At 45.7% G+C, this 23,529-nt stretch overlaps 1 protein-coding gene across 7 annotated transcripts; it reads right to left on the bottom strand.

The window, feature by feature from the left end:
- Nucleotides 1-23,505, bottom strand: BMF (Bcl2 modifying factor). Of its 7 annotated transcripts, none has more exons than XM_086892702.1 (5): nucleotides 23,370-23,487; nucleotides 21,881-22,045; nucleotides 20,640-20,960; nucleotides 19,524-19,687; nucleotides 1-6,121 (listed from the first exon to the last, which is right to left on the bottom strand). In XM_086892702.1, exons 3-5 carry the CDS (start codon nucleotides 20,953-20,955, stop codon nucleotides 6,020-6,022), a joined length of 582 nt encoding a protein of 193 aa, XP_086748828.1. In that variant the 5' UTR covers nucleotides 20,956-20,960; nucleotides 21,881-22,045; nucleotides 23,370-23,487; the 3' UTR covers nucleotides 1-6,019. The 7 variants fall into 7 exon arrangements, with proteins under 7 accessions (XP_086748828.1, XP_086748829.1, XP_086748832.1 ...); XM_086892704.1 differs by lacking the exon at nucleotides 1-6,121 and adding an exon at nucleotides 18,332-18,568 and having other exon boundaries at nucleotides 23,370-23,480; XM_086892700.1 differs by lacking the exon at nucleotides 1-6,121 and adding an exon at nucleotides 18,833-19,197 and having other exon boundaries at nucleotides 23,370-23,480.
- Between the last annotated feature and the right edge of the window lie 24 nt (nucleotides 23,506-23,529).

Below are 23,529 nucleotides of genomic sequence, written 5' to 3'. Positions count from 1 at the left end.
CAAATTTAACAATTTTATTAAAAATTGTACCAGTTATTAGAAAAAAAAAATCCAAGTATTAAAGTATTAAAAAGCACCAAAGAAGAAAGCACAAAGCAAATATACTGCACAGATACAAAAAAGGAGCTCTGCCCAGTCACCATTGGTACAGGCAGGAGTCCTGGAGGCACACAACCAGGATAAAGAAAATGCTACATTCTCACTGGGTCTCAGTCCATGGCAAAGGAGGTGTGTGCACTTCAGGACTAATCCAGACAGAAATCTCACAGGAGAGCATCGGGTTTACTTCTGCAGCAGGACAGCATCATATTCTGGTGACAATCAGAAGTCATGGGGAAACCCTCCACTGAGAGGAAGTTTATTAAGAACATTGAAAATTTTAGCTCATCTTACCCTTTTTATTTTCAAGATGAACAACTTCATTGTTGGTTTATTTTTTGTTTTGTTTTGTTTTTTTTTAATACCCCACTGAAGAACAGTCATGCAGGAAGCAGGAGGGGAAGAAGGAGAAGAAAATGTGAATCCATATTTCACAGTATTCTCATCAATGAATTTCACCTAGAAACATGGGAGACTCTACTACATACCATGGAAGAGAATAGAAGAGAGCCATGATTATTTTAACCAAAAAACCCCAACATCTACATACCCAAACTCAAATTTAGTGGCAGAATTTTCAAATGACCCAGTGGAAACAGACATACGTATCCTGTGGGTTGCTTTAAAATTTCCCTTTTACAAGCCTAACTTCTGACATGTATTTGAGGATATACTGACAATGTCGTCCTTCCATCACACCAATCCCTCCCTCTTTTGTCATCAAATACTCCTTTCAGGATAGTCTCATCTAAAACTGAGTTGAGGAATCTGTGATGATGCTCTCCTGGAGCCATGTCCACAAACTGGGGAGACTCCTTTAGATTTAAGAATAACTTTATACATGCAAAATTTCCATAATAGATTTTAAAAACAGTTTAAATCTACCCTTCCCACCCCTCTGTCCCCCAAAGGCAGCAAAAAGTCTGAAGACAGAACTGAAACATGGCTTTAAAAAACAGCCCACAGACATTAGGTTTCGCTTCCCAGAAACCAACTTCCAGCATGGGATTCGTAGGAAGAGACCCTCCTTTCTGTGGCTAAGGGGGAAGGTGAGGCACATGGAAGAAAGAAGGGGTAGGGGATGTCAGACTGCATTCAGTTCAAGAACACACACACACACACACTCACACACACACAATTACATTCCAGTGCATTTGATGTGTTTGGTCTTTTCTGCTTTTCCTGGTGGAGAAGAGCTGAGCTGTGTAACACCTGTGTGAACACATGCAAACCAAAGAAACAGAGACCACTGAAGTCTTTAGGAACTGTAAAAGATTGTCATAGGATCTTTTATCAATTCCTTGAGGTATTTCTTCTTGCTAAAACAATCAAAGGCAACAGGTAGGCATTTTTGCAAATGATCACAAATGCCAGTTTGAAAGACAGACTCTTTTGAAAGACACTATTAAAACCTTTGTTGTCAAATTATGCTAATACTCAACAGTGCTTGGTTCATGGGCAGACCTCCCATTAATATGAACCAGCATTCCATGGTTCTCTTATTTATGATTCTGCAGTAAATATTGCTGGTAAAACAAGGCAAGACCGCCACAAATACGCATTCTTGTTTGATTCTAGCACATATGCTGAGTGCTTTCCCTATTTTTCCCTTTAAAAATACCCTCAATATCACACCACTCAGCATGTCACCATTCCCACAGCTTCAGCAGAGATATGGGTCAGGACCAGCAGCAGAAGGGTGGAATTCATTGTACAGTTGACAGGGTCACATTGTAATAACTGCCTCAAGTAATTTTGCTTTTTCTTAAAAAAAACACAAACAAGCAAACCAACCTTTCTTCCTAGTCTACTAATGGTCAGGATCTGCTGTTTCCCAGAAGAGTAACAAGTGCCACACCAAATGAAGTTCCACCCTTGGGTACAGCTCCAGTGACTGCTATGGAGCAACTCCAGGACTGTAGTAACTTCACATATACACACTGCCTATACCTTTAATCCAGGCTTAGGGGACAAAATAAACAGCCAGTAAAAAGATGTCTTTGCAATCACCCTTTCTACACCAAGACTGGGTTCCTCACCTCTTATTTCCTTGCTGATACACAGCTCCAAAACAAAGGCTGACAAGGAAGTTTCTTTCAGGACTCCTCAAACAAGAGTTTAACCAACAAATATTTAGTAACAAGCTATTTAAACTGAAATATGTGATCAGTTATGCAGAAATTCAATGCTACCAGGGATCATCAGCACCTTGAGGGAAGGCTGCAGCCCTACACAGATCCAGCAGCAGCCCTTTCCATGCAATTTCATCCTCTTCCCTGCCTTTTTTGTATCCTATTTGCAGCAGTTTGCAACTATCCCTGGGCAGTCACTTTGTGATTACTGGCTCAGCTTTCAAGAATTGCAGGAAACAAAAGTAAAGCTAGCTATTCCCTACTAGCACCAGGCTTGCTGGATCCTAGGATGGGTAGGTTACAAGGTATTCAAAAGAGTAGGAGGCTGGGGAGGAGGAAGAGCTCCATTCCTCAAGGAAGGACAGTTGAGTTCTGAAGCCCTTTCAGAGATCTGGGGAAGGCAAGTAAGATATTTAAAGGCTGCTGGCACCATCAACAGCAGCTCAAGTTTTTCTTAAGAACTGCTCATTAAAAACAGGAATTTGTTTTAGGAGAAAGATCCAACTCTTTTTTCTAAATTGTTAGACTCTAGTTTTACAGCAGAGAGAGAAAGAGTGTCCCATTCTTTACACCAGAACAAACTCATATCAAAAAACCTGAGCACAACCCTTCAGCAACAGGATTTAAACCCTGTTCTTTGGAACCATTTCTCCAAACAACTGACCTATGTCCCTGGCCACATAGTAGCCCTGGTAGCTACTCTGAGGGCAAGATCTCCCCAGCAGGCATTCAAGGGGCTTTACAAGCACAGAATAGGTGACACATACATGAGTGCTGTGCATCCATGTGTTTGTTGATAAAAGTGTGAAACCTTCCCACTATTTCCCCAAGTAGGTGAGACTTTAAGTATGAAGTAGTTGCTTTTCCCTAAGCGAATACCCAGCTTGCCCCTCCAAATCTACATGAAGCAAAGTAATACTTTTGGGTTGACAGAGCATATTTCCTTTCTCTGAGACACGCAGATATGGAATATAATTAAAATATATTATCAGTGGTTGTAAATCTCTGGCACCAGTAACCAACATGCATATTGCAGGAAGTCGGCCTTTGTCTAGCATTAGCTCTATGTCTCCAAGGAAGTATTGTTGTTCAAGAAGGTTTTGAGACCCTGGCATGACCAATTTTGATAAGTCTGTTGTTGCAGTGGGAAATATGGACTGGCAAAGATGTGTCTTTCCCCGAGCCAAATGACTTTATCGAGGCCAGCAGGCTGACTGAGGAACCCTTTCGGGTACTTGTTTCTCCATGTTAAGAAGAGTCTCGTCCTAGATAAGTTGGTCGGGTCTTAACACTAGAAAGTGGCATTACCAGACTTATCTTTCCAGCTTGTGCATCCAGAGGACGGGCCTTATTGGCATGTTTGGCCATCAAGTCACGGCAGAGGGAAAGAGAAAAGTTCACAATGGTTTTTAAATGTCAGAAGCAGTTGCTGAATTTTTTGTAGTTTGCAGAGCTGTTATGATGTAGCATTGACTGTTCCTGATAAAAGGGTCCTGGCAAGCAGAGGGAAATGCAAACATCACATCCAAGGGCATGCCATACAGGGAGGCATCATTGCTGCCTTGCTTCCTGAGCCTCCACACTTCCACTTCTGCCTCTTAAAGAGCTTCCTATTTAAGAGTTCTCTCCTTAACATTTGGCTTTACAGTTCAGTCTGTGCTTGCACTACACCTTGGGCTTTCCCCACCATTTAAGTCCTCTTTCTCCAATGGCCAGCGTTTACATCAAGCAGACTGTGCAAAGCAAAGGATGGAAAGCCTCATCTCTGGCAGCACGGGCAGAGAGCGGCTCCCATCCTGCTGCAGCATAGTCAGCAACAGCTATCCCTTAGATTACTCTGGGTAACTCTGTAGTGCACATGCTTAAAGAAACAACACAAAACCAAAAACAATCCACCCTCCTAAAAAAAAACCTCCCACCTCCCCCTCCATAAAACCCACCCCCAAAAATATTACTTGAGATTCATTTATATGAATTATTAACCATCATGGACAAACATATTACTCTAGCTCTAGCTAGAAAAATAACACAAAGGGAGAAAAAAAAGCTTTTCTCACATAAACTCTCTCCTTATGTTTAAAGAGAGTGACTGTGAATACATGAGGGTGAAAAAGGTTTGGGAACCTCTTTCAGGGAGCTAAAGTACATTCTGCCACAGTAGAGCAGGATGAAAATCGAAGAGAATGGGGCTGGGAGAAAGCAAGAAGGTCCAAAATTAACTCTGTTCAGCAAACTGTCACCAGACACTACAGTGCAATGATGAGATTACACAAATACCAGAGAAAGGAGGAATTAGAGACAAATACGCAAAGAGGGGTGGAGAAGGAAAGCATATGTGCAAGTAAACTACTCTTCCGTACAGTAATGAGTATTTTTCAGAGTGGATCAAGAGCAGAAGAATTTCTCAACACCTGCAGCTGTAGTTTCTAACACAACTGAAGAGCAATTCTCTGGACAGCTCTTCCTCATGCTGGTTGCATCATTTGAGACTTACAAGAAGGTGCAGTGGCAATATGGAAATTTCCAGAAAAAATAGTAAGGTCTGTATTGCTTCTCTGTTCATGTTTTACCCTAGTTGTCACTGGGTCTGTGAACTAAGCATATTTAAGGCTACAGAGAAGTAGCCATCAATATTTAAGGCTACTTCCTTTTGGGAGGGTAGTTTCCCTGTGCTGTTCCAATAGTGTCAGCCATACGGACAAACCTCTGAGTGCATACAGACTGGGAACTGATAGATCTCCCTTGAAATACCATTACTGCTGCTAGTCAGTATATGCTCACAACAGCCTCCAAACACTATGCACTAGAGTAATGGACAGACTGCTTGTACAGTGTACATATCAGACCAGATGCTAATTAATTTCCCTGTCAAATCCTGAAGCAAAATTATCGGATGCCTGGGATCTAAGCCTTCCTGACCGACCACGTTATAGTAAGAGAATAGAAAAACAAAATAAAATAAACATCCATCATAAAACTACTAAAAACATATACATTAGCATTGTAGAAGAATGACATTTGTGCCATATTCCATGGGTTTTGGCTTTCTGCTGGCTCATGGGCACTGAGAACACTGAACTGAAAGCAGGCAGTGGCAGAAACTAATAACCACCAGCAACCCCAAGACGGTTTCTTTTTCAGACTGTTCTGCTGATTTTTTTTTTAATTGATGGCAATGACAAAGAACAACTTGTGAGAGAGCTGCAAAGTGGTACCCAATGGAATGGCTGAAGAGGTCAGATTTCTTTGTGATTTTCTCTCACACAGGGTGCAATGAAATAAACAGTAACCAATGAATAAAACAAATAACCTGATGGTTCCAAGCTACATGAATATTTTTCATTGCTAAAAACGTGGAGGAATTGAGCATCTCTGTTCTGGAAGATACCCAAAGTATTTTTAGTCATCAATCCCAGGCATCATTTTTAACTAGCAGCCAAAATGACACTCCTGCACTCTACCATCCACTACTACCCAGGGCAGAGGAAGCCGTCAGTCTAATACCTGCCTCCCTTGCACAGAGGTCACCGGTGCGGGGAGCCAGCAGCAAGCTTTACCAAACACACCCACATTCTGGCTTTCCTTCAACAGTGTTGGACAAGAGCTCCCTGCCTCGCGAGGCAGGCAGCAGCAAAGAAGAGTCCATAAAAACACCCAAACTTGAAGACGAGTATCAGAAAGTCAGAGTCCTCACATCCGGCCGGCGGTGTGCAACGTCTCGCCCCCGAACCAGTGTTTGTTCAGTGCTCCCTGCAGACTGGATGTGGCCTGAAACAGGCGGGCGAAGCTCACCTCTGCCCAGTGTGGTTCCTGTTCACCTCCGTGTTTAAGGCCAAGTTGTGTAGGAAGAGAAAAAGCTGCCACCACACTTGATTTCTGTTCTGCTGATGCTGTAGAGAAGAACAGTTAAAGCGAGGTTATTTATATTTCTAAAATTGCAACATACCACTTCTCTTTTCCAATAACAACTCAGTTACACTTTTCAAGAGCAGACACTTTAATCCCATCAGCATAACAAGGGGGTGCAGCAAGGGATGAGGGGAGAGAGGGAAATGATAAGTTCTCCAGAAATAATTGTAGCTCTAACATTACAAAAAGAAAAGAGCAGACCCTTTATGCATTGTGCACAAGAGGATTAAACTTTTTTTTTTGCTTGTAGGATTTCGCAGAGTTTAGCCAAGTGCTGTTTTTAATCAGATTGGCTTCTGAGCCTTTCAAAAGCCCCAGCTGCATGAACAAACAACCTTTTTTTTTTTTTTTTTTTGAAAAAAAAAGGCCCCCCTTCACCCCGAAAGTAAAAAAAAAGAAAAAAATATAACTGGTGATCCATCTGTAAGTGATTTGACACCGTGAAGGTCAAAGGGTTAATCTTCAATTTAAACCACACTGCTGAGACAGCAAAACTCTGATTTCATCTAGTACAAGAAAACACATTCGTGCACACACACACTCCCCCACCCTCCCCCCACCACATTTTCCTTCCCAGCATCTCCAAGATAATACTGCCCTTTTTATAGCCACTTTTGACAGTAAGCCATAAATAATCAGCCTTGGAGCCCTTTCCTACTGACTGGAGCCAATTAAACCTTAAGCAAGAACATACTTGAAAACACACAAAAAACCAAAACCAAGAGGTTATTTCAGGTCCCATTGTCAAGGAAGAAACATGGGAGTTGAGTTTCAGGGGGACACCAGACTACATAATGCAGCTTTGGGACAGGGATGCTGTTCCTCCTTTTGTTATATGTAATCACCCCTGCAAAAGTGGCTCCGATTATACCCCCACCTTCCTGCACTTTAATGGCATCTCATACAAACAGGTGGGTTTCTCTTTACATTGCCCAGTCTGGGATACTATTTCACCTCAATAACCGACCCTCTATTAGAAGTTAGTCTTCGTTTTCCCATCCAGAATTCCATATTTGCTAAGCAGGCATGATCACTTCTGGAAAACAAAACAAACCAGCCCAAATCTCCACCCCCTACCCCCCTCCCCAATCCCCAGCAGACAAGGAAACAGAAGACTGGCTTCCCACAACTTTGCTTCAGTACACAGGAGTTCATAAAAGAGCACTGAAGCACATTATATGAACAAGATGTTTCAACTCAGATTAGCCCAACAGGGCAGAACAACACAGTTGCAAGGCAATTTTTACATAATCACAAATAAGAGAGTTGCAACTGGAGATGGAGTATTGGAGATGTGTCAATAGACAGCTCTTCAAAGCCCTTCCAGATAGCCATTATATTATGTTCATATTCCAGTGTGAGCAGAATTCTGTGTCGTTTGAATCACAAGCACACACCAAACAGGCTCCCAGAAAACCTGTGTTCATCTTGCATCTCAGCAGTGGGTCATTATTCTTGCCCTCAAGACTTAACAAGAAGAAGAAACGGACTTGGAAGAGTTCACACAGATCCCACCACACATTTCAAGAGCGCTATGTTTGTAGCATAACCTGTAGGCAGTGGCTTTACAGCCTGCTATTACTGATTTCAAAGTAACTAGTCCTGGCTTCAGTCCTTACTGATTGAACAGGGATTGCGAGGTTTACAGGTGAAAACAATCTTTTATAAACTGTCCTGTAGGGCTGCATTAAAAAACACTAATTTTGTCTCAAAAACCAAGGTGGCTTTTGTTTTGTTAATCGCATCTCCGGTTTGCCCTTCCTCATCAAACTCCAGAGATTCTTCTTACCCTCCTCCATACAGCCACACTTCTAAAACTGCTCAAACGTGCACAGGGAGCACAACATCCCCCGTGACATCTAGATACCATGTTTTTATCAAGCTATTACAGCTTAGCCAGGTTCCTTAAACAGAGATCTCTGGGAAAGACATCAATGAAGTGGCATGCAAGAACAAAGTCGTCTCCTGCAGTTTCCATGAGCAAGGAACTATGATAGGAGAGCATAGTGGACAAACATATTGCAGATGCTCTGAAGACAATCTGCTTTGTTAGATTATTTTATTCTATTGGCAGCCAAGAGGGTAAAAAATTGTCTTACAGAGATTTAGTAAGGGAAATGCAAAAGGATGCTTAAAAATTGGTACAGAAATCCTAAGCTTGAAATATGTCTCAGCTTTATTGGTGGACCCTCTCTAATGGAAATGTTCATGAAATTCTACAAAGTGGGTTAATCTGGGGGCACACAAGAGGAGTGCTGATCTAGCAGGTACAGTTTTACTATTTCACACTGTTGGGAAGATAAACACATGTAAGAACCAGCATATTTATGTCCTCCTTCATGTAGGAAGCTGCTTAGTGCTTTCCCATACGATAACAGGTTTCTAATTATTCTGGCTCCTCAAGTTTTATACCTCACCTCAGGAGAAAAGGATTACCTGCTCTTTCCAGTGAAAGGCAAAGGAGGCCATGCTCTGAAAAAAAACAGTGGAAGAACTGATCTCATATGCCTCTTTTTTTATAAGGGAGGAACCTTTTGAGGAAGGTATTGGCTTTTGGTTTTATTTGATAAATAAGAGTTTTAGAGCTGTATTTTATGATGGTTTACAAGCCTGTAGGAGAATCGGTGGGATGTGATAAGGCAAATAATCTAAGAAGAAAGAAAGAAAAATTCTAAAATGTATTTTAGTTTATATTCTATTGTGTTTATTTCACTGTCCCTTGAAGTCACTTTTTGGTACAGAATTTTTGTCCTTTTCCAATTAAAATTGTTTCCCGTATTTACCTAATACACTCAAGGAGATCACCATACAGAATAGGAAGTATTTTATCCTTGCTTCCCCTTGCTTATAAGAAGCATAACATCTCCAATAACTTTTTTAGGAATGTTGACACCATTTTTGTTTTGAAGTAAAAAAATGCACTATGTTGAGGGCAGCTTTCCAGGTTTTATTCCTAGACCTAGGACTTGCTTGTATTTCCCTAGGTCTGTATTCAGGCAGCACTTTGTTCCATGGTAGTGTGGTCCCACACACACTTTCACTGGCCCACGTACTGGAGCAGCCCACTCACACTGTCCTCTCCCCACAGCAGTGCTGGAAAGTGAACTAGAGCAGCACAGTGATCAAGGCCAGAACTAATCTGATAAAGAAGTTGCCCTTACTGTTTAACAGGCCATCCTAAACTATCTGATCCATGGTGTCATGTAGTCAGACTGATGCTTGTGCCAGGACAACAGAAAGATGATGACCTGTGAAGAGGAACAAGCTGGGACTACCTGCTTCAGCAGCAAGCCTGTCTAATGGGGTTTGGAGTTATAGCTTCAGTTCTTGGCTGTTCTGCTTTCTGTGGTACTAATTCAGCATGGGAAAGGAGCCATGGAACAGAATGGCAGATATTATTTGCAGTAAACAAGTTATGGAAATAACTAAAAAATGTCCTTTTCACAAGTTTCTCTGACTTTTTTCCCATCTATGCTTCAGCCAAGACCAAAATTCTTAAATATTTCAAGATTGAGGAGGTTTTGGTGTGGTATAATTTAGCTGTTAGGATGGACACATAACCCAGAAGAGTAATTCCATGAATTAGGCATATATACATATATACATACATATATATATATACACATACATACATATATGTGTGTGTGTAAATATAAATATATAATTTTTTAAATATTATATGTTTTGAGACATTTTTCTAAGATTTATAACTATTGCAACACTGGTCTATAATTTCCCTAAGTTTCACCAGGCTGATTTGCCCTTTATCAAAATAACTAAATCCTCAGAGTCACTACTCCACAAAAGTACCAGGGATGAACACTTTGCCACCTCCATGTGGGAGCAACAAAATAACTCTTCTGAGGCTTCCTTCCCAAGAAGGAAAGAAGTCCCTTTTGCCCTCTATACTAACTGTAACTAAAGAAGAGTAGACTTGTGAATACAGTAAGTCAACACAAAGCTGGAAACACATAAAACCATTTCCTATTGCAGCTGCTGCTTTTTAAAGGGGATATCCTTAAGAGACTGTCTGTCTGAAATGTTAGCATGAATGCTTCAATGAGTCACAAGGAAAGGCCATTTTACAGGAAAAGTGTCCTCTGCAGCAACAGTACATTAGTGAAGCCTCTTCCATGAACTGCTGAACCAAAAGCCAGACTCCTTGTAAACAAACACACACAAAAAAAAAAAAACCATGCAAGACTTTTACTGGAAGCAAATGAAAGAGGAACATGACTGACCCGACACTTATTCCTTCCCCATAATTAATTCCTAGTACATGTTTCACACTGTAAGCATGCAGATACGTATCTGGCAAATAACACCCCAGACGTCAAAACCTTTTGTACTCCTACCAAGCCCTTGCACAGGGTGATCAAAGGGAAGATCAGGACAAGTGATGCACGTTCAAAGAAAATACTGTCCCTTTGACACAGCTCCTTGAGCTCCATCAGCATAAATGTTTAACAGATTAATAAGACTAATTTTTACATTTGATATATAGGCGCCATTAACATCCCTGTTTAAAAAAGTAAATATGCTAGTCATAAACACATGTTGTATGTGGGTCTGTCTGGTGCACTCTGTCTACCCTATTGATCTCATGGGCAGCTTCTAACTTTGCTTTATAGCTTCCAGACAATTAAGGGCCATATTCTGACCCCATCTTAACTAGAAGGATTAATATGGCCCTAAATGGTGCTGTGAGAGCAAAAGAATAATAATGGCATATGTCTACATAAAAACATTATTCTTCCTTTAATGACTAATACAAGTATTAGCAACAAGTTGTTGGGATTGTATTTATTCACTGAATACAAAAATACTTGCACACCGGGAGCAGTTGCTGACTCATCACTGAAGGCTGTTTTGGCTGCCAGGTGGCTGGAGGCATATTGTGCTACCACAAAATATGCTTTAGCTTAGAAAAACTAGAAAGTCACAGTCCCCAAGGCAACAGAGGTTACAGAAGGTGTCCCCTACTGGAGAGAAATGCGGACCATTGGAAGTCAAATACAAATCTTTCCAGCTGTGATTCCTAATGACCAAAGTATAATGCATGTGTAGAACCAGCAGAGAAAAAAATGAGGCAGTAACATAGGGAAAAATGAAAGAGGAGCTCAGCCACATGGTTTCTCATAGTGACACAATAAAGAGGATGGACGACTTTCCTCAGTAAACTCCATCCTTCTGTCTTGCAGCGACTCTTACGTGGGACTAAACTCGTAGTAAAAGGAGGCGTCATCTCAAGGATTGCTTCCTTTCTCGCGAGCCTCCATCAGGCTTCCCAACAAGATAAGCAGCACGTGTGTTTATGGAGAGAGGACAGACGGCACTGGGAGAGCAGAGGGGATGCAGGGGACCCCTAGAACCCACCCATGGGCTGCCCAGCCTAAGCACAGCAGAGCGCACGGACTGAGGCGCTGGGCCTGAGCGGCAAACAGCGACGGCTCTTGCCGCAGACCTGCTGCCGGCGCAGCTGCGCAGGTGAGCCCTTTCTCAACTCTCCTAGTTTAAAAACAAACACGCAGCCACTCGCGCCTTCCTCCCCAGCGCGGGCAGGAAGGGGAAGCAGACAGCCGCCATGGCAACAGCCAGCTGACGGCAACCTGGGAAGGGCAACCACCGGCCACCGCGTTCCCAGGCCCCCGGCCTTCCCCTCCTTCCCCATCCCGAGGGGCACGCTGGCTTATTTTCCACAAACACGGTAAATAAAGATCCCGCATTTCCACAGAGCCGCACCTGACAGCGCTCCGTAGCTGTGGCCCGGGGTCCGGCACGGTTCACCCCCATGCTCTGCGGATGTGGGCGTGTGAGGGTGCTGGAAGAGGTGCCCGGGAGAGGCCACCCCACACCGCCCAGCCACGGCCGGCAGCTGCAAGAGTTTTTGACCCTTTTAAGGGTTTATTGACTGAACCCGCGTGTGATGGGGCAGAGCTGTCCCACAGCTCCCGGTGTTCATCGCCTGCCCTGCGCGGGAGCCGCTGACCTGTGCTTGGCATCCATTCCTTCACCAGCAGAAGGGACGTGCTCCCAAAACTGCTCAATGCTGCGGAGACCCCCCCTAGTGATTAAAGTCTGCCTCGGGGTTTGCTTAAAATAACACTTTAAAAGTTTTTACAGGAAAAATATCCTGGCGGGGGGGGGAAGGGGTGGGCGCGGGGCCGCCCGGCTGCGCGGGGAGGCGGCGGGAGGGCAGGTGCAGGGCTGGGGCCTGCGGGCAGCGCAAGCTCCCGTCAGCAGCGCCGATGAGTCACAGGCTAAATTTAGCGAGCGATATAAACACGGCCGCCGAGCGCAAACAGCGCCCGGCCGGGCCCTCGCACGCACCGCCCGCTCCTCCTCGCCCGCCCGCCGGCTCCGCTGGCCCTCGGGGCTCCAGCCCCATTGCAACAGCCCCTCAGCTCTGCCTCCCATCACGAAAAACCCGGCTGGGGCTAACGGGAGTTGCCTCGCTGCTTATTTTTGGATGGCTATTTTTTCTGCCGTGGTCTGGTCCTCGGAGATATTTCTTTTCAATTGGCGAGGCAGCTACTGAGGAGAAAGAAAGAAACAAACAAACAAACAAAGCAACATCCAAACGGAGACTGGCAGGACACTCCTCCTCAGTGGCTTGAAACAAAGGAGAACTCTGCATTTGGGCACTTGCTTTCCTGCCTTTCCACCATAAAATTCAGTTGGGTAAAATACAAACATGTACACTCGTCACTGTAAATAATCAGTCCAAACATCTCATCATCCCCCTCAGAAATGGCACTATCTTAAAAAGATCAACCAACCTAGGTGGAGGACTGGAGGCAGACCAACTAGGTTCCTATCAGCAATCCTTGCATGATCTCAGTCAAGTTATAACCTGCATTTTCTACTCTCCCACAATAAAAGATAAGTGGGGTATTACCACAATTATTTCTTAATTGAAAAATAATTTCTCAGCTGTCACACTGCTACAAGCAGAAAGCATGTTACTGCTGTCACAATGCTGCCAGAGCTGAGAAAATGCAGAAGAACCTGTGAAGACTGAAGGGGTTGTACAGGAGAGACAGCAGCACTGAACACTGATGTTAGAAATACTGCAGAACAATTCACCTGCACTGCCTCAAAGAACTGTTTTATGCTCTTTATTGTGGGCAGTCTCGGTCTTTTGAGGTTGTGACCCCACAGCCTCACAACAGTCCCATGTCCGGCAGGATTCATGGCACACCATTGCACAGAGCTTGCACGGCTCTCCTGCCACCCAGCTCCCTTATGCTCTGCCCTCTTTCTCTACCAGAGCTAAGCAGGAAGTTTTGCTTTTTAACATTATCCCCTGTTTTAAGCAGGAACATACATGTGATATATTTAAATCTTCTGTCAGCTGAAAGCATAGACAAGGCTAGATTAGGTTGATATAGAAGTTTTGTGGTTTTCATTAAACTGATACACAACGATTGCATGTGACTTGCATCAAGAGTTTGTATAGCCCAGCCTCCAGCAGCAGCCTTACATGGCTGTCTGAGGAAAAGGTAAGGGCAAGTACATGCAGTATCTTCCACTAGTGCTCTCTTTCAGCATCTAACTAGTTTGAGCTTAGGACTTCCTGAGTCAGATCTGGTTTCTGTTTATTTAATGTCTGTTTCAATGGCCATAAACTTGTCTCAATTCCCCTTGAACCCAGATAAAGCACTGGGATGCACAATATGCCTTGACAAGGAGCTCCACAGCTTTCACCTGTTGCATGAAGAATGACCTCATTTACTTTGAGCTGGCTCCCACTAGTTTGACTTGATTTTGCCTAGTTCTTGTACTGGGAGACATTAGTCTATTCAATTCCTTCATGTCACTTTTGATTTTGCTTCCCTCTCGGTTTATCTTTTTTTAGGCTTAGCAGTCCTAGCCTTTCCATTTTTTCATATGGAAGTTCTATTGTCCGTCTAGCCCTTCTCTGAACCTGTTCCAGTTCTGCTGCATCATTTTTGGATGAAGAAAACCAGAACTTCATGTAACATTCAAGATATGGTAGCAACATGAATTTATACAATGGCATAATTATGTTCTTGTTCTCAGTTTCTTAACATACCAAAGAATACCATTTCAGATTAGATGTGAAATGGTCCAGCAAGTTTCTGTTAACCTACATGTCAAGTAAGCAGCTCCATGGGCAGCAGGATTTCAAAACAGGTGCTAGGCAAGGAGCAGCAGGTTGTTGTGTCATTTGTATGCATGGGGTACTTACACTTCCAAGCCCACCTCTTCCTTCATTGTCATTTGTCAAAATTAAAAGAATTAAAAAAAAAAAAAAGAAAATCTAATAACATTAAGCAAAAAACTGTCTCCATTTCCTCATATCAAATTTCTGACTCCACTGACCATAAGAATGGCCCCCTCCTTTCCTCAAGCCTAGGATTCCGGTTCCATAGCCCAGAAAGAACCTTGTTTTACATCTCAGTTTTCCCAAACTCACACCCACCCTACTCCCTGCCCTTTAAACTAGGGTTACTCACTTCAGGAGAGTCTCTCCTTCCCCATGCTTGTGAATCCTCAGCTGGAGTTTCAAGTCCTGCACCAATGGGCAATGCACAGAAAGCAGAGCTGAAGAGGTGACCCACTGCTGTGCATAGCAGCAGCAAGGACCAGCCAGCAGGGAAGCTGAAATGCACTGATCTACTCAGGAAACAGAGGAACAAAAACACGTACCCCAGGTCTCAAAGGGACTGTAGGCACAAGTGATGTCTGGAGCTGCTGGTGCTACTGGCTGAGCTGCAGGACAGTCTGAGTTTCTGCATTACTATTAGGAACCTTTTCTGAACATTTTCCCTAAAATATAAGGTCATCATAAGGAACAGATTCCTGCAAACAATTCCAGTGTAAAAAAAGCACCTGTTAAAAATGCCCTGAATGTCCTTAATAATGAAAGAAGCCTGATGGAGTTTGGGATAAATGATCTGATGAGTACTGTGCACCCATTCTCTCACACCGATACATTTCCGACAAGCAATGCAGGCTCCCCGTTGCATAAGAAGAAGTGTCTCAGAGGAGGCCTTGATAACTCTCATGAGAGACAGAGAGGAAAAAGTATGCAAAACATAACACGTTTCACTTTCAAAGGAAAATAACATTTCCTCCTGGACATTTTCAGTGTCATTAGATTGAGGCAAACAGGTACACGCCTAGCTGTCTGCCCACAGCCAGTGTGGATGCAGGCATTTGTGTTCCATGGGCTGCTGAACCCTGTTGCAGTGATGGTAAGACTTACTTGCTGAACCAACTGGGGAATTTAGAGAAACAAAGTTTTCTATAGCTAGATCTGCAGAGCCTTTTTGAGCACGGTCAGCATATCTAAATCAACTGCAGGATTCCTGATGTGTTGGAAAGGGACTTTGTTGTTGTTTGTAATGCACTTATTTACTCAAGAAAGCTCAGCTCTGATTCAGCATCTGGTTCTCATTGAGGCTCAGCTTTTTTTAAACTGAGCTTTCCAGATGGGTTGACTGAAGCACAAGGAGGTCAAGAGACTCGTCTGAGGTCATACAGCAAGTCAGTGGCTCTGCTTGGATCTTAGCCCAGAACTGTTCAAGGCTACCACTCCTTGGCTCTTAAAGAGACAATTTTATCCCCTGTGAAGTGATCTTATCTCCATGAAGAAGAAATACGATAAAAGCAGTCCCCTCAATGCTGCAGCCCGCTTAAAAAGAGTTATTTTATTCGGAAAAAAGCTATAGCATTCCAGTGTCTCATTGGAGCCCACCAAACTGAAGGGGTGTGATACTGATCTACAGTGTCATCCACCCCACCCTGTGTAACCCTGTGCTACTCTGGGGCAGCTTTATGCTGCTGCCACCGCCATCCCTGCTTGTGTACCCACATCCCATCTAACAGCTCCTCATGTCATGAAATACACTCTCCATTCACCACAGGTCAAAGCCCCTCCTCAAGGCAAGGAAACCCAAATGCAGTCAGGACCTGAAGCAGAGCCCAAGCACTTGTTGCCACAGCCTGGACATGCGCACTGTGGGAAGCACATCCCAGCCAACCAACCAGCAGGTCTCCTAAGCTCAGCTCTGTTCCCCATAACCTCAGGGCATGCTCTTGAAGCTCCGCCACAGGCTGGGCTACCGCAGCAGTTCATGGATTCCATAGCAAAGGCACGCTTGCTTCAAACCAAGGAGGAGGTGGCAGGTACTAGCTTCTCTTGCAGAAAGCATGGCTTGGCTCTGCCTTTGTTTTCCAGGGGCAGGGTGAAAAAAATAAAATGAGGGCATTTGCCAGAAGCTACATAGCCTCAATCAAGTAGGCAACAGTACTCAAGAAAACATGCATGGGTCTCATCTCTGTAATTCTGCAGAGCCCTTGCAATCTAGATCAACCTGTAGCAGGCTCTGCTACCTAGGAACACAGAGCATTGCTCAAGTCTTCTTACAAGAAATTCAGCATCTTAAGGAGATGAAAGGCATGGAGTTCTAGGGAATGCTGTGGTGTTGCTCTAGCACTGTTCTAAGGATGAAACAGCCAGGATTTAAATTACTGATTTCTGTTTAACATATTAATAGGAAATGAAACTCTGAAAGTGGTGTTCATGCCAAAAGCAAGCATAGGTGCGGCCAATTTTCTTATTCTTACTAGATGCATACCCAAAAATCTTTTGTATAGCCAACAACCACAGAATAAATACCATCTATCTCCAGAAGCCCAGAGAAGAGATAACAGTGACTCTCCAGGGTTCACAGTGTGAGATGGGGTTAGACAATGCGTGCAGCTGAATCCAATGACAACTCAGTGATGTCAGCCTCAGCAGCAATTGCCTGCTCAGTTTCTCTCTCAGCCAGGGATGTACATAAACCAGCAGCCTTTGTGTCTACTCAGCCTTGCTGCTGCAGCAGCAGAATGGGGGCCATACCTGAACTGCTGGAGAGTCTCACAGAGCACAAGAACCATGAGAAGGCAGCTCTCGAGCTAACTGGATGCACCATTCCAATGCTAAAAGCCTTTCCTAACTTACAATGAAAGGGCACACACATTTTCTTTTCACAGGTTCACAGATAAATGTTTTGTAGGCTCTGAAAACAGGCACAGCTTGAAAACCAACCTTGCTCTCTCTCAGGACTTCAGAAGACCACACTGGTGTGACTAACTTTGTGGTATTCTAAATCTGATTCAAGACACCACTCTGGAAAGTTGGTTTTGACCAAATGCTTGAGACAAGCTGGAATGGGCTTTCCAAGTCAGGGATTAGTTTCACAGCAAGATAAACGACAGCCCAGTTTTCCATGCCTCAGAGACTGTCCCTTCCAAACCACAGCACATTGTGAGCTGCTCACGTGTCTCCAGGGGCAGACCGTCTGCTTCTGCAGCAAGGGGCTGGGCAGTCATTGCACATAGGACAGAGGGGGTTCTCCACAGGGGATTCATGCCAAAAGCCAAAGGAAATCCTCCATGCAGGACTGGGAGGGAAGGGATTGGGCACAACAACAAAACACTCCACAGGGAACAGTGCTTTGGACACCAATATGTGGCTCAATACTCAGTTTCCCTGACAAACAAGAAAGAATCCCTTAGCAGGTCCAAATGCCAAAGCCTATCTCAGGGTCAAGCTGTGGATAACCACTGGCTGAACTACTCTGTCCTCGGGTTAGGTTTTCGAGTTGGTTTGGTTTTTGGTATTTTTTTTTACCCGTTTTGTTTTCAAATTTAAATGGCTGAAGGCCCCCGCTCCCGTCCTTTACAACTTGTTGCTGTTCCAGTTCAAACAAAGAGCGCGGAGCCCCTCCTCTGGCGGGCCCCGGGGGCCGGGCCGGGCCGCGCCGCCCAGCACAGCCGGACGCCTTTGTTTACTACGGCTCCACACGCCAGGCTGGCCGCAGGCCGGGGCTGCGGGGCCGGCCGGGGCACCGGGGCTGGCCGGGCACCGGGGCTGGCCGGGCACCGGGGGCCGCGGCCGGACACCGGGGGCCCGGCCCCGCCTGCCCTACCGGGGCCGGGGCGGGTGGGCGCTCCCTGGACGCGTTTCCAAGGCACGGGCATCAGATAGGGACACTCCCCCGAGTTGAAAGGGGTCAAGTTACAACCAGTTCCACCAGTTCAGTGCAGGGCTCCTCTGCCAAGTTGGTTAAACCTTCCCTTTCCTGTGAGACAGCCTGGCGAGAGAGCGGGGCCTGCAGCTAACGCTGGCGAAAAGGCGCCACCGGGGAAAACCCCATCCAACCACAAACAACACGTTAAAAAATCTCGTGGTAGCTCTTTATTCCTGCAGTTTGCTAAATGACATTCATAGTCCCATCTACATTTCTACAGGCTAATCTTCCTTTTCCTTCTTTAATCCTCCACCTATTAGGAGATGAGGGGTCCCCGAACTTCCTCACCTCTCAGATGACACAGAGAGAACCAAGCCTTTGCCCAGCCACAAGCCACACTGTCTGGCCAGGACACAGATCTTCACTCACCTTTGAGAAGGGCTGCAAATGATCCCATAGTTAACAGAGGACAAACTCACTTGGAGTAAGATAAACTTTCTATCCCTTTTTGAAGTCAGCAACATTTCTTCATATACAAGCAGATGCACACCCTCCTTGTTGGGCTTGCATAGAAGTGGCAAACTGCTGCCTACTGCCAAGCCTCTGCCACCTCTGACCATCTGTGTATGGGCTGAGATTTTATCTCTACTCAAAGGGGAAGGAGAGCAAGGAAGAAAGAATCAAAGGTTCTGGGGGTAATAGTTATTTTGTTTCTTTGAACAGCAGTGTTTGGTTTTTGGTTGCTTTGTTTTTTTTTTAAGAAAACAAAATCAAGAATCTGGAGTGTGGTTTTCAGACCTGATGGCATCTCACAGCTGTCTTTTGTTGTGAGGAAGTTAGTCACAAGTCTGAGACACTAGCTAGGACTGTCTGACCAGGAGCTGCTAGCAAGTCTAGTATGATCTAAATATTCTTTACAACATTACATAGAACTACCGTTAGACAACAAGGAGTGTCAGAACAGACTCCAGGCTTGTTATCTCCAAGATGAGGAGCTGACACAAGCCACTGATGGCTGCATGTGCAGAAGAGAAGGTGCTGGTGGTGAGGAGAATGGAGAAGAGTAAAAGCTGTAGTAATAAAAAGCAAGAGGAAAAAGCCTCAAACCCCACTGCTGATGAACTGGAAGAGCTGGAATAGCAGAAGCTAACACAGAAGAGCTCCCTTCCCATGCAGTAAATGCAATCCCTCACATTCTCCTCCCTCCAGCTGCCAATCTTTAGGAAAAGTGAGCAATCTAGCATAAGCAAAACCATCAAGATACTCCTGCCATTTTATCGCTGTGGGCGGTCTGCTGTGTTAAACAACAGCTCACTTAGCTGATGCCTGGAGCCAGTCTTCAGAGTAGCACTCTTGGACAGGTAAGCCCCCACCTTCCCCTCCAGAGACACCCTACCCTCTGTATGTGGAGCCGGTGGAACTGGTCGGCAATGCACTGCAACTTCCGTGCAATCTGCACCTCAGCACGTGCTTCCCGCTGACCTTCCTGAGGTTCCTCTTGGAGGTGAGGATCCAACACAAAACCAGCTGGAGGGACATGTAAACGGTAACCAGCACTCCCTACAAAACAGATCACAAGAGTCATTCTTCCAGTGCAAAGACTATCTTTTCTTCTCAGTACACTTCATGGAGGAAAGAGTTGCTTGTAATGCTAAATGTTTGACTTTTAAAGTCTAGTTCCTGAAGGCCAAACAATGACTGCGTACTGTAACACAGTGCAGTAAAAGATTTGCCCAGCTTTAAAATAAACCTATATTGATTAAGCAAAGCATTGTGTTGATTCCCATAGTCAAATGAGTGGCAGGATCTTAAAATGGATTCCTTTTGCTTGTTTACAGCTCAGCCAAATGCTGTGGTTTGGGGTTTTTTTTACAGACAGCTTTGCAGTTTTACAGGATCTCTGCCTCAAGTTATCTCCCCTCAAAGGGAGCAGTATCTTTTCTGTCAGTCTTTTCTCAGTTTTCTGTCATTTAGTGATCTTGGTGATTTGAATTAAAGCTAAATTGGATACACAAAGCTGAATGGTGACCCATAAGTTACTAGTAAAACACTGGATGGACATGGTACTTATTCAGCAACTTTTAACTCCAGTGAAGAGCCTAAAAAAGCTGTAACTTTTAGCATCTTCTCTCCATGGAAAACTTCTAGGAGTTTCCACTTCCTAGGTGGATGAGACAGCCCATTGGTAGTTAAAAAATGTAGGCAAATTGTAGAAATGAAGTACTGTGAATATTTAAACATCTAGCAGTAAAATCAAATGTGATAGAATAAAGCCAAAAAGAGAGAGGGGGAATGTCAAAGACAGCAGAAGCAATGAGCAGGTGTTTGGTTCCTGCAGTGGATAAGCAAGGGCAAGAAAATACAAATTGTCTTTCTTGAGGGAGTAGGACTAAAGCAAAATCATTTCAGTCCTTTAATAAAAAACCCTAATGAAAGAGATCTTGCTTGATTGGGGAAGTGCTAAAGGGACAGTTTCTTTGCTGCAAAGCTAGTGACACTGGAGTGCTCTTACCATAGAAGAGTCTCCGTGGCTCTTCAGTGACTCCACAAGGCAACATAACATCCTGACTGGAAGAGGATGGGCTGAGTGTTTGAGTTGCCTTGTCCTGCTGCTCAGGATGCCTGATACCGGGACCACAGCAGTGTGTGAGGGGGAATAGTTGAAATCTCCCCAGAAGGCAGCTGTAGGACTGGTTCTGTGTGAAAAAGCCAGTTGCAGTCATCTCACCAGGCTGACCTGCAAGTCCAAAGTCATCAGAGTGAAACACGTCATCGTCCAGCCCATCCAGGCTAGAATAGTCCTCTTCCAGGTAGCTGGGGCGATCCATTGCTCCTGCAATAAAGGGACATTTGAGGAAACAGCTAAGACACAGCAAGAATGTAGTTCAGGAAAGAATGCCTTCTGCTCCAATAATAAAACAATGGATTTTACACCACCTTCTCTCATCCCCACTTCCCAGAGTTGCCCATCTGCATGGACAGGAGAGGTGAGTGACCTGTGGTGAAAGTCAAGGCTTTGCAGAAAGTCCTCAGGTGCTGGGCCAGACAGAGACAAGCTTCACACATGTATAAGTCCACCCACAGCTCCAATTCTACACCTGCTCAAAAGTAGAGTGCCAACCCCCAACCTCAGCACATAGAAACAGAAAAGACATTTTAAAAAGCAACCCAAATTCTTCTAATAACCCCATGGCCAGTCAGCTTCTTTGGGGCCTGCTTTGCTTTGGCTTGCCATATTTGAACTTTATGGTATATCCCATTCGCTTTTTCCCATCTCCTGCTTATTGATGTAGAAAAGCTCTTGTAATCACAATGCTGCAAGGCCAGATTTTTAAGAAACCCCAGTGGTTGCAAAACTTAAGAGGTGTCAAAGCCACTTCTGTGAAGCTCTCCATTACTTCTTCCTATGAGGGACAACTTTCCTTTCAACTTCTCATTTCTTCCCTCAGCTCGTCCCAAACTTGGCAATGTAGTCACTTCCTTATCGCTCTTACCCTCAAGCGTACATGTGCTGTTAGTGCAATAGTTCATCCTACCACTAAAGAAAAACATGGCTGGTGTCAGTGTTTAAAGCAGGATTTCTGTAGTTGCCACAGTAAACACTCCTGAGCTCTGTTGCAGAACAAAGCTGAACAAAGATGGTAGAGGGGGAAAATCCCCATAAACCCTAAATCACTATTTCAGAGCTCTTTGCAAACATAAAGCAATTAGAAGCAGTATTACCAAAAATGCCACAAGTCCCTTTACTGTTACCTGTGCATCTAACCCAATTGGAAGACAGACTCCTAAGAGATCCATCTCCAGGATTTCCACCCAGTTCCAAACAAGGCAGTGAAATTCAACTCTTCATGTCTCTTCCTTTGCTCTGGTTTGCGAAGCATTTAACAGAATGGAAGACTAGCAAGAGGAATTTCAGGCCTGAAGGAGACATTAATAATAATTTTATAAGGATGTGTTCAGCACTGCCCTTGGTGCTCCCATCTCCCCCCAGGTGAGCAACATTCAGGACACCAGCACGCTACAGACAACAGCACCGAGCAAGAACTGTTTCTGCAGGGCTCTGGCTTAGGGACACTATGGCTGTTGAAGTTGCTGCATCTCAGCAGCTCACTCAACTGAGCCACGACTCCCAAAGAAGTTTCTGCAGAGCAGAGCAGGTACCAGCCCCACAGCTGGACGCAGCTCTGCTGGATGACAACAGTGGCAGAGCACTTATAACATTCTCAGCTATGGCTTAAAGTATCACAGAGAGGAGTTATGGGCCCCAAGAGGCAGGCATCTCCTCGCCAGCTCTTCTGCTGGATCGCAGTCACCTGACAGAGAGGCAGGCGGGAATGTATTTTGTCTTTGCAGTAAAGTTTGCCAGATCTCATCTGTCAGCTTCACTGGGACACGGGCATTCCTCAAGGAAAGTGTAGCAAAGGTACAAAGCAAACCCCGAACAAAAGAGGGTTTAGAGAGCAAGAAGTTTAACTCGACCTCCTGCAATATGGTCCGAACCTTTTGCAGAACTCTTCAGAGAATGCCGAGGCAGCGCAAAGGATAGCTCGTCCTACAGCTCACTGGAACTCCTTCTGCAACCTCCAGACGCAGCTCACGCTGGGAGCCACAGACATCGGACAGCTCGGGCTGCGGGTCTCTGCCCGGGCAAGCCCCGCGTCTCCGGTGCCGTGTCCTACCCACGGCGCTTCCTTCCACAAGCCAGCGGCGTCAGCCGCGGGCCGGGGCAGCCGCACGCCCGCGCTGACAGGCGGCGGGCCGGGCGCGGAGGGAGGGCTCAGCGCACACGTGCGTGCCAGCGTCCCAAAACAAAGCTGGCCGGCCTCGCTTCGCCACCGCCGGCCGCCTTTAACTCTTCCCCGCCCGGGCTCTAGCCCCGCAGATGTGCCCCCGGCCGAGAGGTTTAACGCGGCTCCTCCGGGCAGCGCCGTGGGGCCAGACACCCGAGCTCGGCGGGGCGGCCCGGGAGGGGCAGCGCTGGCTGTGGAGTCAGCCATCGCCTACGTCTGCGAATCAGCTGCTTTCTCAGTGCCCACCGAGCTCATTCCTCGCCCGCACCCTCCCTCTTTCTTCCCGCTCCCCAGCAGGCGCAGGACTCCGGGCAGGACCGGCCGGGCCGGGGCTGCGCCGAGGCGAACCCCCTTCCCTGTCACGATCGTACGCGGCCTCGGCACCGCCCTCACCGGCGACCTGGCTCACAGCGGCCGGTCCCCAGCGGCGAAGGCGCTTCCCGGGCACTCACCGAGAACCGGGACGGGCGTCCCTCGGGGACGGGGCGTCCCGGCAGGAGCCGCCGCCACCGCCGCCTCCGCACCGCCAAACTGCGGCCGGCGCCGGCGGGCGCGCCGCGAACAGCTGACGGCAGCCCCGCCCCCGGCGCGCCCCGCCCCGCCCCCGCCCTT

This window comes from Cyanistes caeruleus, chromosome 6 (genome assembly GCF_971803275.1).
Source record: "Cyanistes caeruleus chromosome 6, bCyaCae1.hap1.1, whole genome shotgun sequence".
Taxonomy (NCBI): Eukaryota; Metazoa; Chordata; class Aves; order Passeriformes; family Paridae; genus Cyanistes; species Cyanistes caeruleus.
Note: the sequence above shows the minus strand (reverse complement) of the source record. Positions and strands in the feature narration are given on the sequence as shown.